The sequence below is a fragment of the Neofelis nebulosa genome, chromosome 15, assembly GCF_028018385.1.
Source record: "Neofelis nebulosa isolate mNeoNeb1 chromosome 15, mNeoNeb1.pri, whole genome shotgun sequence".
Lineage (NCBI taxonomy): Eukaryota > Metazoa > Chordata > Mammalia > Carnivora > Felidae > Neofelis > Neofelis nebulosa.
The window spans coordinates 16,995,207-17,016,818 of record NC_080796.1 but is presented as its reverse complement, the minus strand read 5'-3'; the positions used below and the strand labels follow the sequence as shown (position 1 = coordinate 17,016,818).

The window sequence follows — 21,612 nt, the reverse complement described above, 5'->3', positions numbered from 1 at the left end:
ACCTCCCTCCCAGGTTCCCTATAGCCCAGGGCTCGGTCGTCGGCCCCCTGCTATTTCCTTCAACACACTCTTCCACAGTGACCTCATCCAAACCATGCAAGCTTTTACTCTCTTCTGTGATGCCTCCCAAATCTGTGCTTCCAACCAGAGCTTTCTCGTCATCTCTCCAGCACCATCTATCCCAACTGTCTTCTGCCCACTTCTATTAGGATGTCTCAGCAGCGCGTAAAGCTCAACATACCCCAAAGTAACTTCATCACCGTCTTCCTCACACGCTATTCCCTCATCCACATTCTTGACCTGTGAGAAGCCCCACCTGCCAAAAATAGGCTCAGCTTCCCAAGCCCCGAACCTTCGGATCACCTTACCCTCCTCTTTCAAGCCGACAGCACATCAATTTGGAAGCCCTATCAAATTTACTCTCTAGCTAGCGCTCAAGAGTGTGTCCTCTCTTCATATCCCACTGCTTTAATTCACGCCCCCCTCTCTGGATTATTAGAACAGCCCTCTGATCTCCTCAGTCTCAGACCACTCCGACCCATCCTTCACGTCTCCACAGAGAAAGAAAGGCTTCACCAGCCTCCACAGTCCTCAGGATAAAGATCCAGCCTTACAAATGGCAAACAAGGTCCTCTGTGAGTTAATGCCTCTGGCTGGCTCTCCTGCCTTGACTGCCCCCATCTCTTTCCCAGCCACACTCCTACCTCCCACCACACGGACCGACCAACAGGTCCATTCAGGACTCTGTATATGCGGTTTCCTCGCCCAGTGCCTACTCAGCTTAAGCACCCCTTCCTCTGGTGGCCTGCCCTCCAGTCTGAGATGATGGCTCTGCCTAGGGCTCTCACAGCACACCGTTATCCAAGGACTTCTTGTATTAACTATCACACTGTTTCTCCCACTGAACTGGAAATGATGTGAAGTCAGCGGCCATCCTTCTAGAATACTTTTGGTGCTTGGTACTTAAAAGGTTTGCTGAGTAACTATGTATCTGCATCAAATTCAGGAAGGTTTTCTATAAAAACGAACTGTTATGTACACTGTCCATGACCAGAAAAAGACGATCTGGCAAGAAGCAGCATTCAATCGTTTTCTAAAATTAAGCTAACCTTAGCTGCTGACACTCATACATCAGTAGTCACCTTTCATTACTGAAGAGCTGGGTACATCCGAGATAAAGGTAGCTATCATTCTGATGATCTGTTCATATTAATATCCATGAATACTCAGGTTTTCAGTTCTGCTTTTTTTAGCACCTTCAGTCTAATTAAGATCATCCTGACGTCCTCAGTACAATGTCTGACCTCTCGTGCCTGATTATTCTGTCTGAAGCACCCGAGCTTTCTGACAAACCTTAGTTTTAGGCTATTTCCTACCTTTACTTAAAAGACAAATATTGTCATCATCACCAACAAACCCCCCCCCACACACACACACTTTTAACTTTTTTTTTTTTTTTTTCCTCACTAGAGATATTTACAGGGAATGGACTGTCTTAGGCATACGAAGTACATTTTCAAGGAGGGTGAGACTTCTACATTCATCCCTCACCATGTTGGAATCAGTGGCTACATGGTAAGTTTTCCTGGTTCGGAAGATTACCCTGAAGACTTTTCCAGGGAAGAAATTACTGAGTAAACTTGTATTCAGACACTGTGATGCAACTGGTATTTTGAGAAACAAAAGAAACGAAAAAGTCTACGTGGTTTCCCAGGAGTTGGCCCTCTTTATAACCATTACTTAACCACATTCTGAGGAAGCAAGTACGCCGCTTTGAACAACAGCACAAAAAAGTCCTATGGCCAACACTTCAGATGTCCATAAAACAACTCACCCAATGCCATAAATCGAGCCTGGGGTTTACCTTAAGTTGATCCATGAAATTAAGCAAGAAAAAAGGGTCATTAAAAAAAAAGAAAAAAAAAAGGGAAAAGGAAAAACGGGCTTTTTAATGTGTCTTGACAAACTGCGGTGACTATGCCTGGAGTTATTACGTATTTGACCAAATTCTTTTAAGCCAGCTCATTCCAGTATTCCAGTGATGTTCCCAGTCTCTGCTTCCTAACGCAGAGGTAATCTAAATGTTCCCTCGGTGGGCGCTCTGCAAGCCACGCACGAGACCCCAGGGCTCTTCCATCACGAGCCTTAAAAAATGGATCGGAGAGCACCCGAAATGGAACTTACAAGGTAAAACCAAACATTCGCTTAAAGCGGGGAAACAACCCAACAAAGGCCTTTCAAATGAAAGTCCTACCACCTTCCGCCACCTCGCATAGGTGGAGAGCGCCCGAACCCCGGGCTCCCGAACGGGAATCCCAGGCGGGCCCGGGCGACCACCCCGGGTCCCCAGGCGGGGAGGGCAGGAGACCCCGCCGGCCCGCGGTCCCGACAGCCCCCCCAGGAAGGAGCAAGGTGGGGAGCTCGCCCCTCCTCCCGCACGCGCAGGGATCGGGAGGAAGGAAGGCTCCGCGCTCCCCCGGCCTCGGAGCGCGCAGGCCGCGCCCCCTCCCCATCTCGGCGCCCGGCGCGCAGGGCCCGCGGCTGCCGTGAGGGAAGGGCGCCGGCCCCGCGAGGCCCCCGCCGCCCCGGCCCGGCCCCGGCATCACTCACACAGCCCGAGCGCCGCCGCCAGCACCGACCACAGCCAGCGCCTGCGGGCTGGGGCTGCAATCACTGCCTCGGCCCCGGCGGGCACTGCCATCGTCCTCCCGCCGCCGCCGCCGCCGCGGCCCTGGGTCCCCGTCCCCGCTGCGCTCGGCTCGGCTCGCCACAGGGGCTCCAGCCTCGTCGCGCCCGCGCCCGCTGGCACCTCCACGCCGCGCTCCCCGCTCCTGGCCCCCACGCCGACCCCAGCCGTCCGCTCATTGGCCGGCCCCGCTCCCTCGCCAGGACGCGATTGGAGGACACCGACTGCCCATCACGCCCTCTGCTCCGGAGGCCCGCCCTCCCCCCGGTCCCACCCAGGCTTCCACCCCAGGCTCCTTCTCCTGGCGCTGGAGGCCTGGGTCCTGGGCGGCGCTGGGCTGCCGCCCGGCCCGCCGCCTGCTCCGGTGTCCGCCAGCGTCCCGTCCACCGGCCGCCGGCCGCCGTCTCCTCTGCCTCTTCGGAGCTCCAGTCCAGCAGATCTCTGCATAGTGTCTCCTGGCCGGCGGGTCTTCGCCGGGTCTGCGCTCGCCTCTGGGTCAGCCCTTCTGGGTTTCTGGAGCCTCACCTAAAGGAAAAGCAGCAGTTCATTTACAAAGAAAATAGAATGAAGGGGACGATGGGATGATGGGATGATTCGGTCGCCCACATGGAGCACATCTCCCGCCTGGCCCCTTGCGAGGCCTGTCCTTTGCCTCGACTAGGTAATTTATGTGTCGCAATTGGAGAAATCTAGCTTTAAAAGAAGTCTCCATCTTGCCCGGATCTCCTCTTAGGAGTGCTCCTTTTGGCTTAAGAAAGGGTGGAAACTGGGAACTCTTTCCTGCTGCTTGGAACGCGAATGAATGTGCTTTTTGTTTGTTTTCCTTTTGCACACTAAATGTCCCTCAATTTGTCATTAAAAGTGGGCGTGGGGAAGTTTCTGACTCTGAAGTGCCTTGGCCGACTCTGCTCAACTTGGTTACTTTGGCCCAGAACAGTGTATGCCATTCACTGGATGCCCAATAAGCACTGGAGAGTGTTTGGAAGGGTCCTTATGAGAATACCCAAGAAGGGCACAGAAGGGGGAACAGAAGCATGAAAAGTTGAGAGTAAGTGAAGGAAAGGAAGAATACAGATTGGCGGCGGGGGGGGGGGGGGGGGCGATGGAGTGAAGGAAGGAACGAAACGTACACAATTAGCACAAGAGTGGGGCCTGGTGAGAAAACCCAAGTGCGATCTCTCATTTTGGGTTTTGTCTAAAGTCAGCTTTATAAACGCCGGTCCTGATATTTTTGCTGTTTTAGCCTTCCAACCTTGTATGCAAATTCATAATAATTAGCATTAGTGAGAGAAAACTAAAAAAGCATGACATTTTGCCCTATAAGATCCTAACGAAGTGTGTCTGGAATGTCCATTGAATAGAATACAAATGCATTCAGTGACGAACTACTATGTGCTATAGCTGTAGAACACCTAGGCTTTACTCTCAAGAAGTGCATAATCCACCAGAGTAGACAAACAGGTACTAGATTTTTTTTTTTTAATTTTGTATTTATTTTTGAGAAAGAGAGAGAGAGAGAGAGACAGAGTGTGAACAGGGGAGGGGCCAGAGAGAGAGGGAGACACAGAATGTGAAGCAGGCTCTAGGCTCTGAGCTGTCAGCACAGAGCCCCTCGCAGGGCTCGAACTTGTGAACCATGAGATCATGGCCCCAGCCGAAGTAGGACGTTCAACCCGTTTAACCGACTGAGCCACCCAGGTACCCTGGTACTAGAGGTTTTTTGATGCTTGAAGAGAAGGGCGAATAAAGGAGAAACCCAAGGCCAACAGGGGCAGTGGTTCTCAAAGACACATGCGATGTTACAAGCTTCTCTGACTGTGATGTACCTCAACACACATACCTTCCCCCTCTGAGAACCACTGGCCCAAGAGATGTGTGGGAAAGATAGGTGCACAGAGGATGTAGCATTTGAGATGGACTTTAAACGATGAGTACAGGCTCACCAGAAAGTGGCAGGAAAAGCAAACTCAGAAACAGGAAAACAGTACCAGGTGCGAGAAATAGTAAATCCTGCATGGTTTGGAACTTCAGAGGAGTGAGGGAAAGAGAATGCTGGAAAAGTAGGCTGTGGTCCTCTTTTGAAGAGCCCTAGGTTGTCTTTATTGCACAGGCAGTGGGGAGAGGTAAAGGGGGAGGGACAAGTTCAAGCCTGTGTTTTAGGAGGGTGACCACTGCAGCAGACCAGGTGAGTGGGAAGAGAGGTAGAGGGGAAGACAAGGAGTGGAGAAGCATTTCAGGGAGATGGTGACAGGGCTGGGGATCAATTGGATGGGAAGTCTAGTCAATAGAAAAGAATCCAGAAAGACAGGTGTAACCTCTAGTTTTTGGCCTGAGTAAAGAATGGTGATAACCAGGCAACCAAAACTAAGAGCTGAGGAAGAGGGGCTCCTGGGTGGCTCAGTTGGTTAAGTGTCTGACTCTTGGGATTGGGACTGAGTGCAGAGCCTGCTTGGGATTCTCTCTCTGCCCCTCCCCTGCCTGCGCTCTCTGTCTCTGTCTCTCTCAAAATAGGTAAATGAACTTTTAAAATATGTATAAAATAGCAATCCCTATCAAAGTAACACCAGCATTCTTCACAGAGCTAGAACAAGCAATCCTATAATTTGTATGGAACCAGAAAAGACCCCGAATAGCCAAAGGGATCTTGAAAAAGAAAACCAAAGCTGGAGGCATCACAATCCTAGACTTCAAGCTGTATTACAAAGCTGTAATCATCAAGACAGTATGGTACTGGCACAAAGACACTCAGATCAATGGAACAGAATAGAGAACCCAGAAATAGACCCACAAATGTATGGCCAAGTAATCTTTGACAAAGCAGGAAAGAGTATCCAATGGAATAAAGACAGTCTCTTCAGCAAGTGGTGCTGGGAAAACTGAACAGCAACATGCAGAAAAATGAACCTGGACCACTTTCTTACACCCTACACAAAAATAAACTCAAAATTGATGAAAGACCTACATGTAAGACAGAAAGCCATCAAAATCCTCGAGGAGAAATTAGGCAAAAACCTCTTTGACCTTGGCCACAGCAACTTCTTAACACGTCTCTGGAGGCAAGGGAAACAAAAGCAAAAATGAACTATTGGGACCTCATTAAAATAAAAGGCTTCTGCACAGCAAAGGAAACAAAGCAAAACCAAAAGGCAACCGACAGAATGGGAGAAGATATTTGCAAATGACATATCAGATAAAGGGTTAGTGTCCAAAATCTATAAAGAACTTATCAAACTCAACACCCAAAAAACGAATAATCCAGTGAAGAAATGGGCAAAAGACATGAATAGACACTTCTCCAAAGAAGACATCCATATGGCCAACCGACACATGCAAAAATGCTCCACATCGCTCACCATCAGGGAATACAAATCAAAACCACAATGAGATACCACCTCACACCTGTTGGAATAGCTAGCATTAACAACTCAGGCAACAACAGATGATGGCGAGGATGCGAAGAAAGAGGGTCTGTTTTGCACTGCTGGTGGGAATGCAAACTGGTGTGGCCACTCTGGAAAACAGTATGGCAGTTCCTCAAAAAATTAAACATAGAACTACCCTATGACCCAGAAATTGCTCTACTAGGCATTTATCCAAGGGATACAGGTGTGCTGCTTCGAAGGGACACATGCACCCCCATGTTTATAGCAGCACTATCGACAATAGCCAAAGTATGGAAAGAGCCCAAATTTCAATCAACTGATGAATGGATAAAGAAGATGTGGGATATATATACCCTGGAGTATTACTCGGCAATCAAAAAAGAATGAAATCTTGCCATTTGCAACTTCATGGATGTATCTAGAGGGTATTGCGCTAAGTGAAATTAGTCAGAGAAAGACAAATATCATATGACTTCACTCATATGAGGAATTCAAGATTCAAAGCAGATGAACATAAGGGAAGGGAAGCAAAAATAATATAAAAACAGGCAGGAGGACAAAACATAAAAGACTCTTAAATATAGAGAACAAACAGAGGGTTGCTGGAGGGGTTGTGGGAGGCGGGGGTGGGCTACATGGGTAAGGGGCATTTAGGAATCTACTCCTAACTTGGATGTAAATAAATAAATAAATAAGTAAATTCATATATACAAATAATATACATATAATATAAATAAAATATAAATAAACACATAAATAAATTCATATATACAGATAAATTTATATAAATATATATACAAATAAATTTATATAAAATAATTTATGAATAAATATATAAATGAAAATAAATAAATAAAATTTTTTATAAAAAATAAAGAAATTTATAGATATGTAATATATATACATATACATATATATGTAAATATATATATAAATAAATATATATTTATAAATATAAATATATAATATATAAATACATATAAATATATAATATTTATATATAAATACATATAAATATATAATATTTATATATAAATATATATAAATATATAATATACATAATATAAATATATACATATATACATATATATGTAAATAAATATATATACACATACATATATATAAATATATATATATATATATGTATATGTGTGTGTATATATATATATATAAAATAAAAGCCAAGGAAAAGAAACTGGTCTGTGAGGACGGCTAACGAGCTGGGCCTTGGACATAGCTTAAAATGCCGAGAACACACCATGGGCAACCAGAAGGCAATTAGGTATCGAGGTCTGCCGCCCGGGGAAGCCGCAGAAGGGCTACATGGAGCCTGAGAGGCTGCCGTGGCAGTGAGATGCTCTACAGTACACGGGAAAAACGACCTCTGAGACATCACCTGCTTGGAAAAGTCAGAGGGCTTGTCTATCCGAGCACTAGTTGCTGGGACTCCTGGATGACACCCGGATTTGGCCACCCCCGGACCGGAGCACAGCAGCCCCCCTCCCTTCTTCCCTAGCTTCAAGCCCCAGCCAGCTTCTCCCCGCATGCCTTGGCATTCTCTCCGGTCCCCCAAAGCCTGTGTGCACCCCCCACAGGTAGGAAAACCAGGCCAGAGAGAACAAAGGAGAAAACCTCCACTATGAGTTGTTTCGCAGGGGGCTGGCCTCCACCTGAAAGCGGACAGAATGAATTTCCCATTCACATCCTTTCTAGAGCCTTTCATCGGCTCCTTATTGCCCTAAGCATGAAGCCCAAACGCCTTGGCCGGCATGCACATCCCTGCAGACTGCGTTTGTGAGCCCCTGCCCTGTGCCCTCCAGCCCACACTCCAGTCGTGCAATCCGAACCTGCCTTCGGCTCCAGCCCTGCCTCTTCACGCCCGCAGGGCTCTGTTCTCGCTGCTTCCTCAGGCTTCAGGCCTCCCTCTGTCCCTTGACGGTCAAAGTTTATCTTCTCGTCTTTCAGACTATAAGTGGAGGGTGAGTTCCTCTAGAAAGGTTTCCCGCGGTCTGTAATACCTACGCCGCCCTGTGTGCACTTGACCACTGCCATCCGGTACAGCTCTGTACTCCTTCTGATTTCTAACGCATCGTCTTTAGGTTTTAGTATAGGATTCCTCTCTCAGGGTCTTTGCAAACACACATGGGAGTAATGTATTGGGCGGTACGTTCTCAATAAATGTTAACTAGTATCATATCAGCACTTGCTTGCTATTATCTACTTACCTGTCTGTCTCCCATATAAAATGGTCCCCCTCTAGGGACACGAGGGACTAGCCATACGGTTCCATGTTTTCCCAGGGCCTTCAGACAGAGCCTGGCACACAGCAACACTCATCTCCTATTACTCTCACTCTTGCTCCCCTCCTCTTAGCCACACTGTCCCCATTGCTATTTCTGGAACATTTCGGGTACACTCAGGTCTCAGGGTGTTGGCACTGGCTTATCCCCCTCTACCCAGTTGGTTCTTCCAGATACGGACCTGCCTCACACCTTCCTGACCTTCTAGCCTTTGCTGCCATGTTATCTTCTCAAAGAGGCCTATGCTTACCACCCATTCAAGTCGCAAACCCTCCCTATGCAATTTATGTCTGCATTATATTTGTCGGATGAAGAGATCGGGGAATGCTCATTAAATTGATCTAGTGAAGTTACAAAGAAAAAAACAATCTTGCGAGGTTGTTTGAGCCACAGCCCTTACACTGTGGTTTCTGATCCGGCTGTAGAAAGTAAATGGGAAAACAAATCCAAAACCTTTGGATTCCAATCATTATTGGTTAGCCGTCCGTGATCCTCACCCAACAAACCTCCTTGTCTTCCCATACCGCTTTCCTCCTCCTAGAAACTTCCCTTCACCAGCTCAAGCAGTCGAGGCAATACGATCAGAATCCACTGAGGACTTCCAATCAAGTCAGAAAGATCCTTTTAATGGATGACTGCCTCTGAAAAGAAGGGGCTCCTTGGGGGAGAACTTTCCCCACAAAATCAATAATAAGAAAAAGTCATGCACAGAGGCCTTCTGATAACAGTTATCTACATAGGCCCATCAGCTCACAGACTTCCTTTTCCATGCAGTGCACAAAAAATGCAGTTGTGGGGCGCCTGGGTGGCTCAGCCGGTTAAGTGTCTGATTCTTGGTTTTGGTGCAAGTCATGATCTCATGTTCATGAGTTAGAGCCCTGCGTCGGGGTCAGTGCTGCTGGTGTGGAGCCTGCTTGGGATTCTCTCTCTCCCTCTCTCTCTGTCCCTGCCCTGCTCTCTCTCTCTCTCTCTCCCCCTCTCAATAAATACACTTAAAAAAAAAAAAAAAGATAAGGGGCACTCAGGAGCATCTAGTGCTGGCAAATATATACAGACAGAATTTTCTAGGGCTGGAATTAATGGGAGAAATTAGGAAGAGGGTGACAGACACCAAAATTTCGCACAGCTATTTGTGATTGTGGCAGAATCTTCCCCCACCTCCCGTATTCTCACTGGCGTCCTTTCCCTCCTTGTCTTTTAAGATCTGTTGCTAGAGGCATTGGAACACTGTGATCTGTGGGTCGCGATAGCAAGAGGTTTCTGGAACACTGAGAATCGGATTATTCACAAATAGATATCAGAGTCAAAGATGAATCCCAGGCCACCATGAAAAAGATTTGCCTGAAGCTGAATCAATTTCATTGACATTTCTATTGCCAGGACGGCTTAATTCAGAAGGGTTGCATTTTTTGCTAGAAAATACTGAAAATTAGAGTTCTAGTGTCTATGATATTTCTGGGCACCAAATTGGGGTAACAAGAATAATGGGGGTCCTTAGAGAGAGGTTGACTGTAGAAGTACATGTCGCCAGGCTTCTTCATTCACTGCGACGGGGAGAAAATGCTCCTTAGGATCCTCTGCCTCCCTGGACCCCACTTCTGCTTCACAGAAACCTACAAGGGAAGAATGTCCCTTGCAGAGGGTCACAGGTCACAGGTGTTCCTTCACCAGGACACACATATTTATCACTGTGGGTTGGGCAATCGATATTCTGAAGTTTTGTTACTGTCGGTCTTCCTGCATCGTTGTGAGAGGCAAGTAAGATACTCTGATGGAGCCTGAAGAGTAATAGATAAACTGTTTTGCAATCCCTGGAGCGCACTAGGAGTAAGGAAAAAAAAAAACCCTGAAAACAGTAATAACTATAGCAAATTCAAGCGGGAAAGGAGAGCACAGAGACACCTTAGGAACCGTAGAAACTGAGGTTTTCAGAAATCTGAAGTGGCGACAGTAGTTTATCTCACAAGTCATAATTTTTAGCTCCTCATTCTCATGAGAAATAGAAACTTCTTGGCGGCTCTTGCTGCCCATGGGTCCTGTCCTGGGGCTTTAATAAAATCAAAAACCATAGGAAGAAAGTTGACCATTCAGTGTCTGGTACATAGTATTGTACTGTTTGTTGAGCAATCAGATGAATGAACGCACTGATATGAAATAAAACAAATGAAGGGGTCTATTTAGGGTAGCCACCCTTCCGCTTGTTGTTGCCGATCTGGTTTGTTATTTGTTAGAGAGACAGTTTACCAAGATTTGTATTGTTAAGGAACTTGAAACCAGTTCGCCAATTACTGAGCACCAGCTCTGTTGGCATAAGTTTAAATACTAAATATTTAAGAATTTAAAATATAGTAAGCAAGTCATGCCATAAAAGATACTGGGACGATCGGACACCAGTTATAATGAATTACACAATTGGTTGCCAGTTATACAGATTTCAGTGTTGGTGTTGGCATCTTGTCCTCCAATAAATCATGATTAGAGGAGACAAGACTGCACCCCAGTTATATGCCACATACAGTTGATGTTAATATGTTACAGGATCTCTCCCGGAAGGTCAGAGCTTGGGATTTATCCGAAAGGAAAGAGATTTTCCAGCTGAAGAGAATAGTTTGAGTAAAAACACAATGGGAATTCACAAGGCTTGGAAAGGTGGCATTTTGAAACCGACAATTTTACTATTATTAGAAAGCGCAAGGTCCAGAACACGGTAAGGGAAAGTGTCTAGGATTTTCCTGCCACAGGGACATTGCAACAGACACACTGCGATCTTTTAGCGATGAATATAAACAGACTTACGGTTTTCGAAATAAGAGGTAAATATTACGCTGGTAACGAGACCGTTTGTTTTCTTCTGTGTCGGATTCTCGAAGATAAAAAGTTAAAAAGGAAAATAGAAAACTCTAGAACACAAAACCATGCGAACGCTGGAGACTCAATATGTAAATAACCACTTGGGGGCGCCAGAATAAGTATCTTTCCCTTCCTTTAGTATAGCAGGCAGCAGAATATTCCATCGGCTCGTTGGTCTAGGGGTATGATTCTCGCTTAGGGTGCGAGAGGTCCCGGGTTCAAATCCCGGACGAGCCCTCCTTTTTAAAAAACTTCCTTGATGAATTAAAAACTTTCTGACTCTTAGAGCAATACACGCAATAAACATATGTTGGTGCAAAACTCGAAATTGAGGTTTTTGTTTTTGTTTTTGAACATTACACCCGATACCATGAAAAGACAACGTGAAAACGTAAAAGTTTGAAGACATTTTAACACTTTGGAAACGCTGTCCCTACCCCGGCCAGTTCCCGAGTCGCGCGCGTGGGCAAGGGACGCAGAGTTCCGTTCTCGGTTGCCCGCAGGTGTGGTTTAACCACGCCCCACCGCGCCCGTCCAGCCGCGGGCCGGGTGCTGGGCGTCTGCAGGTGGACGGCGCGCCCCTTCTCGCCGACCGGCCAGTGCTCGGCGCCCTGCCCACGTGCGGCGGGGGTGTTGGGGGGACCAGGATTCTGCACCAGGCGCCTCTCTTTCCCAGCGCGCGTGCTGTAAGGTTACAGCGGTTCTCCCCCTTGCTCTCCGACGCACCGTGGCCATTTGGTACGAATGGATCCCATTCGATTTCTTGCTTCGCAAAATTGGGGGAATCAACATTCGAGCTCAAGGGACCAGAGCACTCTGTTTCATATAAGTGTGAGTAAGGAAAAAAGAATGAAAGTGTAAAGTGCGGAGGGAAAGAAAGAAAAGCCTGGGCTCGTCCGGGATTTGAACCCGGGACCTCTCGCACCCGAAGCGAGAATCATACCCCTAGACCAACGAGCCACTCTCGGCAGAACGGTTCCCGGCGCCTCCCTTCAGCCTCGCCCCGCCTCTCGTCGCCTTTCCCGCCGACCCGACCTGCGACCTTTCTCCCACCGCCTGGACCGTGCACCCGCAGCGGTGGGCCTCGGAACCCCTCTCGCCTCAGCTAGACCACCCAGCGCCCGGGTCTACGCTGCACACGGCGTGGCGGCGGGCGCGGAGGCCGCGGCTGGGAGGGTGCGGGGCCCCGCGGGGTGCCGGCCGCGCAGCGTCTCGCCGCCGTCAGCGCTCGCTGGGCGCGAGGGGACCGTCGCGCCTGGCTCAGCCTCCCGTCCGCCCCCTCGGACGGCAGCCCGCTGCTGAAAGCAGGCGGGCGGAGCGGGCGCGGAAGAAACCCCGGAGGAGGGTTAAGAGCTAACTTTCCCAGTGCTGCTTATGGGATCTTGCAGGTACGGAGCTCGCAGGATGTTCGCCACGTCCCGCCCGTAGGCACTACGGGTCTCCCTTTGCAAAGGGAACGAAGGCGCCACACGCCAGGTAGCTCGCTCGAGGCGGTGGGCTAGAAAGGCTTCGGAAGGGGCGGCAGGTGGGGCGGAGGCGAGAGGCGCCTAGACGACTGCAGGGGCCTGGAGGACTTCCGGCCCGGGCGCCCCCTGCTGCGGGAGGGCGGGGCCTCGACTCGCCCGCCCCCGGCGCCCCGCCCCCGGCGCCCCGCCCCCGGCGCCCCGCCCCCGGCGCCCCGCCCCCGGCGCCCCGCCCCCGGCGCCCCGCCCCCGGCGCCCCGCCCCCGGCGCCCCGCCCCCGGCGCCCCGCCCCCGGCGCCCCGCCCCCGGCGCCCCGCCCCCGGCGCCCGCCTCCTCCCAGGGCTGCGGAGGGCCAGGTTCAGGACCCCAAGCTTCCTTTGAGTCGGGGTCCGTGGCAGCCGTTGCTCCGTAGCTGTCAGCTCTCCCGAGGGGTCAGTGTTCTTGCCCCTTCACCTTTTGGAAGCTCCCCGCTTCCCCCAGCTTCTCTGCTCTTCGCCTCTCCCTTCCTCCTGAGGCCAGCGGGCTCTTGGGGTGTCTCTCAGTGACTGAAGGTCAGGACCTGAGCTCACGCCCTTGGCGGGGGCGGAGGGACACAAGTGAAAAGCCCTCAAATCAGAGAGCAAAACTAAAAAACCTTTTTCATAACCGAATCTGGCCCCGTAGTGATCCCAGAGCCCTGCCCGAGGACGTGGCGGAGGAGGGCAGCCCGGCCAAGCCCTCTATTTGCTCTGATGGCCGGTCAAACTTTTAACGACACCCTCTCCTTGTCTGAGGTGACCCTCCTCCTCCTGAGCCGAGGTTTCAGAGCTTCGAACTCCTTCGTAGTTTGAGGACAGGTTCGGGGTGCGGTGGGTTCAGGGGTGACCGCGGGGCGGGAGGAGCTCTCAGCAGAGTCCTGAGCGATCCGCTTTGCCCTCTCCTTGAGACGGTGCCTTCGCTGGGCTCACTCTGCCCTGCCTGAGCTGGAGCCCCCTCCTGGGGCTCATTCCTTCCCCTCGCCAGGTGCCATGGGAGGTAAGGCTGGAGGCCTCTCCTGCCTCTGCCCGTGTCCGCTCTCAAGGTTATTGTTGAATTTCCCACGCTTGCTTTCTCATCCCTTAAGCTGTCTGCCGTGACTTCAGAGGGCTCCAGCGAGACAATGCAGCATGATCTCCTTCTTCTGTAAGGGACCCTAAGTGGTGTCCAACATTTCATCCATGTAAATGTGACTTGACTGACGCATCTGCCCTTTTCCAGATTTCTAGGTGATTTCCTGAAGTGACATGGTCAAAGGAGGTGACCGTTTTTGTCCTTTGACGACTTCTCCGGCTCTTGAGGCAATTCCATGCCAATGAGCTTAGCTTGGCTGGTTAGCAAGTAAGGTGGAAACTGGCGTGGAAGAAGGGGACTGGTGGTTCTTGGAGAACTTTGAAACCTGTGCTTTGATGTTTTAATTTTACTTAAGGGATTTGGGGGCATCAAGGCTTTTTGAGAATGACGGTAACGTTAGAAGTCCGACGGAAGAAAGATACCTTTGACTTGGGGTCAGATGCACGAGAGGAAGATGGGGAGATTAGAGAAGGTCCATTAAGAGATGATTAGAATAACGCTGGGAGGATGTCAGCCTTGAAACTGTGAATGGCTTTAAACATCACTTAGGTTCCTATTTTATGATTAATGGTTGTGTGCCACTGAATTCGGACCCAATCTAGACCTCAGCGGTGCAGAGGTTGGTTCTGCCATGATGTGGTTACTCTTTGGAAATGAGAATACAATTTAATCATACGGCTCCGCCATTCAGAGGGACCTTCCTGCTCACTCGGCCCCCCGGGACTGGACTCTCGACTGGGTGCCGAGCCTTGTTTGCTGCCTGTGAGGTTAGGCACCAACTGCCTCTCAGGCCACCGCAGTTGTCACCACTGGCAGATCTGCTTCACCACTGCAGGCCATGTCCTGATCCAAACAGAAACTTGAATCTGCTCTCACATGCGTGTCTTTTTCCAGGCTCCAGTCCAATATCCCATAGTAGCTTCAGCTACTTTTTACGAAACACATCTCTGGGTTGCGATGTGGTTTCCCCTCGGTGACTCTTTTTCTGAGGTTTATCTCATGCCTTCCTCTGGATTTTGCAGTCCCTGGATCATCAGAAATGAATCTTTGGAGCTGCCTCGGCCTGAGCGTTTTCACTCCCAAGTTTGCACTCGATTTAAGCTTTGAGAGTGCACGAAGTCCTAGAGGGGATAGAAGTCCAAGGTCTAGATTGTGACAAGAACTACGTTCTGCCAGAACACCATTTCCACCAGCACATCTTATTTTCCTTCTGTTTCATACACACTTGGTCTTGCTCTGGAAGTTACTGGCTGGGGAGAAGAGGACAGAAGTGCACGGTTTCCATGGGCAACAAGTGTGATTGTTCATGATGGTGTGTGACAAGGAAGAAAGATAGACGATTACATATCGTAAGATCTTAATTTTGTTACAACCAAGAATTAAAACAAAACAAATATATATATATATTTTATATATATATATATATATATATATATATATATATATATATATATATATATACACACAGATTTAAAAACTAGAAAAATCCATAAAATCTTAACACCAGTGATTTCTAAGTAGAGGAATTACAATTTTTTGCTTATTTTTCTTTTCCTCCACAAGTTGTTTAAAATAAAGATGTACTGCTTTTATAATGAGGGAAAAAAATAAGGATAATGAGTATCTTGAAATCACAAAGGAACACAGAGGGCTTAAAACTTTCTTTGTGCTTGGTGGAAGACAGGAGATACAGAATCGGAGGCAGTGCAAAGCAGGCCCTTTGCTTTTTCATGCCAGCTGCTTCCAGAGGTGGTCAGTGAGTGACTGTCACCCCTGAGGGGCCAGGGGCAGCTGTGATGGGGACATGCCCAGCACCATGCCGCACCTGCGGCTTCCTTAGATAGTCCGACAGGAGTGACCAGTGTTGGAAGTCCTATTATTTTGAGTACCAGCCATATATAATCATCCTAGAGTCTTGTTCTGAATGCTGGTACATTCCAGACAATTCCAGTACATTCCAGTACAATCCAGTCCACTCATTCTTTTAAAAAAGAGGCAGTCGAGAAGTGTGATAACTGACGTGACAGGTTTGCCTAAATTCAAGAACTTTCCTGAAATCTGTATGTAAAACTACACCATGAAGGGCCAGAGTCATTACTTACGGGAGTACCCAGGGGGACTCTTGCTCATTTTGACCCCTTCCTTCTGTATCATGTGCCTCTCCTGGCATCTCCCTGGCAATGCCAGGACCGGGGTGTTGCAGCTCCCACAGAGAAGCCCACAACTTGCCAGGATTAGAAGGAATAAGAAGTCTTTTTGCTTCTGTTTTTGAGGGGGATGGTTTTGCCCTGGTGGCTCCCTTTTCACTGAGAAACATGAAACATACTCGTTGTCTCCTCCTCCTCTGTGGGGTCTCAAAGAACCACGGTTTCCCGCCCCATTTGACCACAGTGGAGCCTCTCCGGAATTCCCACAGCTTTGTGGGATTTGAGGGCAGAGCTGGAATAAACGTCTTCTCAGCAACCATAATCACTGGGGTCGGGACCTCACTGGACTGAGGGGGAACCTGGGTTACCCCAAGCAATACTGGGAGGTGAGAGAAGTGTGTCTCCTGCCCCTAGACTTTTCTATACCTTGCTCTTTTTTCAACCCCATCTGGGGAGGATCTCAAAAACCAACTCAACCCAAGCTGGGATGACAAAGGAGACTTAAACTATTCCTTCTCTCAGGACATGCATTTTGATTGGGAAAGAAGACCGAAGCCAGTGGGATCAGGGGCTAATTATGACATTTCAGGCATCTGGTATCAGATAAGGGAGGTGTTGGGTAGCGATAGATGTTGAAAATAATCCTACTCCAGCTCCGAAATCAGTTCAATCATTCATTACTTAACAAATATTTATTGAGCACCTATAACGCATGAGGCACTATACACAATGAAGAACAATACAGACATCATCTTTACCCTCATGGAGCTCCAGGTTAGCTCTGGACAGGCAACACATTATTCCATGAAATCATGAGACTCATTTTCACTGGTGGCTTATGAAAAGAAATTCCATTTTATTTGAGTAGCGCTTTGCATTTTGCTCAGTGGTCTTGGTATCTTCAGAAGTCATCTGGTCACACATCATATAGAAGCATTCTATTCATACTATTTTTACCTGGTCCATAGAGCATCAAGTTGATTAAAACAAATTTAATTCTTTAGTAAACGATGGAATAGTAGTTTGGTGTATCTGGGATTTCCCTGTTGGACGCATCTGGCGTGTGTGTGTTTGCCTACCCAGCATAATTCCCTTTGGTAACAGCACCCCATTTGAGCTCCGTTGTTCCCATTCACAGTCCTTGCAGATTGCACAGGATTGACCCTTAGCTCCTGGCAGGGGTCAGGGTGGTGGTGTCATGTGACCCAGGCCTGGCCAATCTGAACTCTGCATCTCCTTGGTCACAAAGACTGGTTCAGCTAGGAACATGTGATCCACAGGGGCCTATAGAAAACCTTTGCAGGATTTCCTCCCCCCCCCCCCCCCCCGTTTTTATTGGAAAAGAATCTGCTTTTTCCAATTGGTTTGCAGGCTGTGAAGAGCCTGGTTGGGAATATACCTCAGTATATAGGTAGAGAGAGAGAGAGAAAGGCAGGGGGAGAGAGGGAGAGAGAGGTTGATTCATATAGTTTTGGTTTTCATCAGCCAATTTGAGTTGGGCTTCTTTCATTAGCAACTGCAGGTCCTCATTCATTCAACTAAACTATTACACTCCCTCAAGTATTTAATCAAAAGAAGATGATGAACCGATTGCCTGTCCACTAGTTTCTTCCTTTTATTGGACATATATTTATTGTCTAGTCTACTGATCACAGGCCCAAACCAACGTGGTTCAGGGTGACCTCAGTGAGGAGAATGGAGGGCTCAGACCCCGGGGCTTCTTGTGGTCATCTGGTTATCTGGTTCCACATGCAACTGAAACAGTGTCACAGCCCCCTAGTAAACACGGGCACATCCTTTCAAAGCATCCGGGGTTTTTTCCTTGCTCCGTTTCTGGAGAAAGGGAGGATACAGTTTAAAATTCAAGCTGGATGACAGAGGTACAGGAGGAGGGACTCTGCCCCCTTTCTTTAGCCTTGTAGCTGTGAAGAATCAGTGTTTTCTTTCAAGCCTATTAGGGAAGCCCGAAGGAAACACAATCTTCCTGGCCCGGTAAGGACCTGGAGCTATCTAAGACAGCCATAGATTCCTTTGATCCTCACCTTTGAGATCCCAGATCTGCAAATGCAACACATCATCAGAGTTGTTTCGGGAGAGGAGGGTGATAACCAGCTGGCCTAGCCTGTGGCGGGACCCGGGGTTCTGAGGTTCCTGCACTTTGTGAACTCCCTGCTGAGAGCCCCCATCACTAATGACAACCTCTGGGAATAGGGTCTCTGCTTTCTCACAAAAGAGATTCAGGAATGTGACTAATAGGGACCCAGGCAGACAGAAAGGTATTCTGACCCCATCACACCTGCTCCTTCCGTGTCACATTCCTGTCATTTTGTATTGCTCCTTACTCACCTGCTGCTGTAAGGTGTAGCCGCTCCAGACAAAAAATAGTTTCATCTTCACATCTACATCCCATGCTTTCTGTTCCAGTCCTTTTTCAAGTCAAGGAAAGTGGCAGATGTCCCCTTTATGTCACACATGCTCATAATCATGCACACATTCACTAAACTCTGGTCTGAATATGCGTGCGTGTAGAAATAACCCAAAGACATATATAATCGTTTGCGGGGAGGGGGGGGTATACATCTCTGTTGATGATAGATAGACAGATAGATAGATGATTGGATGGACAGATATACATTATATAGACCTCAAATTAACTGAAACACACATCTCCCAAAACTCTGTGAAAACATAAAACTTCTAATATTGGGCTTGACTATGTTACAAGTTTTAGAAGATGCATGTATTTAAAAATAGTTTTGAAAAAATATATATCCCAAGTATTAACACTATTCTGGCATTAGGAAAACTGTAACAGGATGAAAACATAGAGGTACCAGCAGTGACATAAGGCCCTTGGTCTGGAGGACTATTTTCTGAGTCAGGGTAGGAGGTGGTCTAACAGGCCTCCAGAAAAACGACTGCCCACCTACCTCATCAGCACAACGAGACACTGAAATACTCGAACCTGAGTAAGAACCAACCCTAAAGATTAAACATTTATGTGGATTGACCTCTTTGGGCACGAGTGCATCAAGAGGGGAGGAGGGTATTAGTCAAGGAACGGGTAGTCAGGCCCCTGTTCCTTGCAAAGCCCCTGCACTTTCCACCAAGAACATTAAAGCGAAAGCTACCCAGTGAGAACAGACTGAAGACCCAACCCTCCTCCTGAGTCTGGAAAGAGAGCCCGGGCTTTGATTCCAGAGCAGCTTCCCAGGGAATCTAGGAAGGATGTTCTAGTTTTGTACCTTTCAAAATATGATGCTCAAAGCACCTCCCAGGAAAGATCTACTCCATGCTCAAGATCTCCTCCTGGAAGTGCAAATCTCATCCCTCCAGGCCGAGGGCAGGCATCGTTAAGGAATCCTTGCTCTGCACACAGCAAATGCAGCGCACGGAGCCGTGAAACCTCTTGACATCTGCTTCTCCATGAGGTTTGCTCTCTGCCTCCACCTCCTCCCCCCTCCCCCTCGGCAGAAGAGGGACGGCTAAGCCTGTCACCTCCCGGTGTACCAACAACTAGAAAACTACCCAAAAGTAAAAGCTCCCTCTGGATGGAACAGATACCTATTTTTTTAATGTTGCAGTAAGTATCTCTTTCCAGTCCAAGGATTAAAAACTGGCTGGCCAGTTCAAATTTGGATGAAGCTGAGAGGCTGTCTCCGGGTCTTGATAAAATGTAAGGTCTTCTGTAACTTACAGGATTTATATTTCCAGCGACTCTATTTTCTTTTGTTCCTAGCCGGTCTGAAATTAGTTCTTACTTACATCTGAGAATCATAAAAACTTGTCAGAACAGTAAAAAGGCTATCGCTTTACACAAACAAAATCTGATTAGCTAAATCAGAATCCAGTTCCGACGTCAGCCACAGGGACAGGTGGGTGTGGATAGGATTCAGGCCCCGCAGCTGACCAGTATTCCTGGGAGTTGTCACCACAGTAAATTGTTTTAAATAATTTTTGTTTGTCTGCTTTTAACCAAGTCCGGTAAGTGACACAAACTCAGGCTGATAAAAGGCTGCTGCCCTCTGCCGGATCTCTGTGTGCAAGGGGACGTTCAGCGTGGAGGCCTGGAAATAACACGCTCTGTCTTCAGGCTGCCTCCGACCCTCCACGAAATTCTGCTTTGGCTTCATTTGCTGCTACTACTCTTGCTGCTACTTCTAAAGAGAGGTCTCCAGCAGCTGCATCACTAGGCACAAGGAGCTCTTCACATTTTAGTGTCCTGGACAGGAGTGTCATCCTGTGAACAGAGGAGGAAAGAAGGAGTTAGGAAGAGACGGTGGGGAAAATCCTCAGCACATCTTGGGGATGCCAGATCGAGCAGTAATTGTACCACCAGTAGAAGTGACGGTAATAATAACGCTATGTGCTTGATGTATTTTTTTTTTTTTTTTTTTACATGCATCAACCCATTTATTCCTCACAAAAGCGACAGGAGTTAGGTACTTCTATTAGCCCTGTTCTACAGGTGAGGCAATTAAGGCACAGAAAGGTCAAGTGACTTCTAGGTCACACAGCTAGGAAGTAATGGAGTCAGGATTCAAAACCAAGGACCAGAGCTTGAGCCCTCAACTACTAGGTGACACTGCCCGTTCCCTGACACCTGACTTCCCATGTGCTTCCTGCCCTAGCTTCTTAGCCACTACCTCATCCCACTGAATTTCATCTTCCTGTTACACTGCTCCAAGATCTTTGGTGGCATAAAAGTGCAACAAGAACAGAAGGAATCGAAAAGAGAAGGTGGATACTTAGTAAAAGGACAGGAAAATAGCCATTTAGTCAACACTCATCCAAAAGTATTAGTTTTAGCTCCCTCTGGGATGAGCTGGCATTACCACCGTGAGTTCTCTGGCTGGGAAAGAGACATTTATGAACGCACCCGAGGCATCAGGTAGCATGTGCCGTTGCCCCCCCCAATGGACTATACTGAGTGTGTGGAGGCGCCTGAGTCTCTGGGGGTGTTTGTCCTTGGGGCGGTCGGGGAAGGCCTATGGAAGGCCGAGATTCAGTGGGAGGATTTCCAGGTAGCAGTGAAGGCCACCTCGGTTGGGGGTGCAGGCGTTTCTGGTGGGGGGCGGAGGATGCATCGCATCTTGTGGAATGCAGGGTGCTGCGGGCCGGCTGGAGTCCCGCGCCATCACAGGGGAAAGGGAATGGACGGGGGAGTTCAGCATGCTGAGGAGGGTGAACTCAAGTGGGATCAAAGGTTTTGCGGTAGGAGAGCAGCCACGGAGGTGGCATTTTCGGGATGATGAGCTTGGTGCTCGTGTACAGGGCGGGTCTGGAGACCAGGGATTCCGTTCGGAGTGGGCTGTGACTGCAGAGACAAGAAAGGGCAGAGCTGGGGCCACGGCGGAGATGGAGGGACAGCAGAAGGCACCAAATGGGAAACTCCCTGAGACCCAGATGATTAGGTAGGGAGGTGGGAGAAATTAAGTACCTCATCAGCAGAAACGCTTAAAGAGAACAAAGGAAACCAGTAGAACCCTTTGGCTTCCAGTAGAATACAAGTGAAGAAGCAGGAGGAGTTTGGTTCTGGGTGTGAGGGGCTGGCAGGCATCCGAGCACAGTGCCCTGTCCGTGGGGTTGGGACACAGGCCAGGCTGGCGCTAAGCAGTCAGGAGCGGCCCAGTGGCTGGTGGTGAGGCCCAACCTCAGGGGTCAGTCACAAAACACAACAGCTAGAGTGTGGGA

The 21,612-nt window shown here is 48.5% G+C and overlaps 2 protein-coding genes, 1 long non-coding RNA gene and 2 other non-coding genes across 8 annotated transcripts in view; 1 reads left to right on the top strand and 4 right to left on the bottom strand.

Moving 5' to 3' along the window:
• Nucleotides 1-3,133, bottom strand: part of MPZL1 (myelin protein zero like 1) — a 66,131-nt gene extending 62,998 nt beyond the window's left edge. The window contains exons 1-2 of the mRNA XM_058702105.1: nt 2,993-3,133; nt 2,611-2,881 (exon numbers count right to left, since the gene is read on the bottom strand). Of these exons, the coding sequence (XP_058558088.1) occupies nt 2,611-2,881; nt 2,993-3,133 (412 nt within the window). The remainder of the gene's footprint in view (nt 1-2,610; nt 2,882-2,992) is intronic.
• Nucleotides 3,134-9,705: 6,572 nt separating this feature from the next.
• LOC131496231 (uncharacterized) lies at nt 9,706-11,851 on the bottom strand. The gene is made up of 2 exons (XR_009254388.1): nt 11,166-11,851; nt 9,706-10,147 (listed from the first exon to the last, which is right to left on the bottom strand). It is a non-coding gene; the product is annotated as an uncharacterized LOC131496231 (long non-coding RNA).
• TRNAP-AGG (transfer RNA proline (anticodon AGG)) lies at nt 11,385-11,456 on the top strand. Its single transcript has one exon. It is a non-coding gene; the product is annotated as a tRNA-Pro (tRNA).
• Nucleotides 11,852-12,107: 256 nt separating the features above from the next.
• On the bottom strand, nt 12,108-12,179 carry TRNAP-CGG (transfer RNA proline (anticodon CGG)). Its single transcript has one exon. It is a non-coding gene; the product is annotated as a tRNA-Pro (tRNA).
• A 5,329-nt stretch (nt 12,180-17,508) lies between these two features.
• The window catches only part of RCSD1 (RCSD domain containing 1), a 74,075-nt gene continuing 69,971 nt past the window's right edge, over nt 17,509-21,612 (bottom strand). For 3 of the 4 annotated variants that reach the window (XM_058701615.1, XM_058701613.1, XM_058701614.1), the window contains one exon: nt 17,509-20,158. In XM_058701615.1, coding sequence (XP_058557598.1) covers nt 20,126-20,158 — 33 coding nt within the window. In that variant the 3' untranslated portion in view covers nt 17,509-20,125. The remainder of the gene's footprint in view (nt 20,159-21,612) is intronic. The other variant, XR_009254386.1, reaches the window with a different exon arrangement.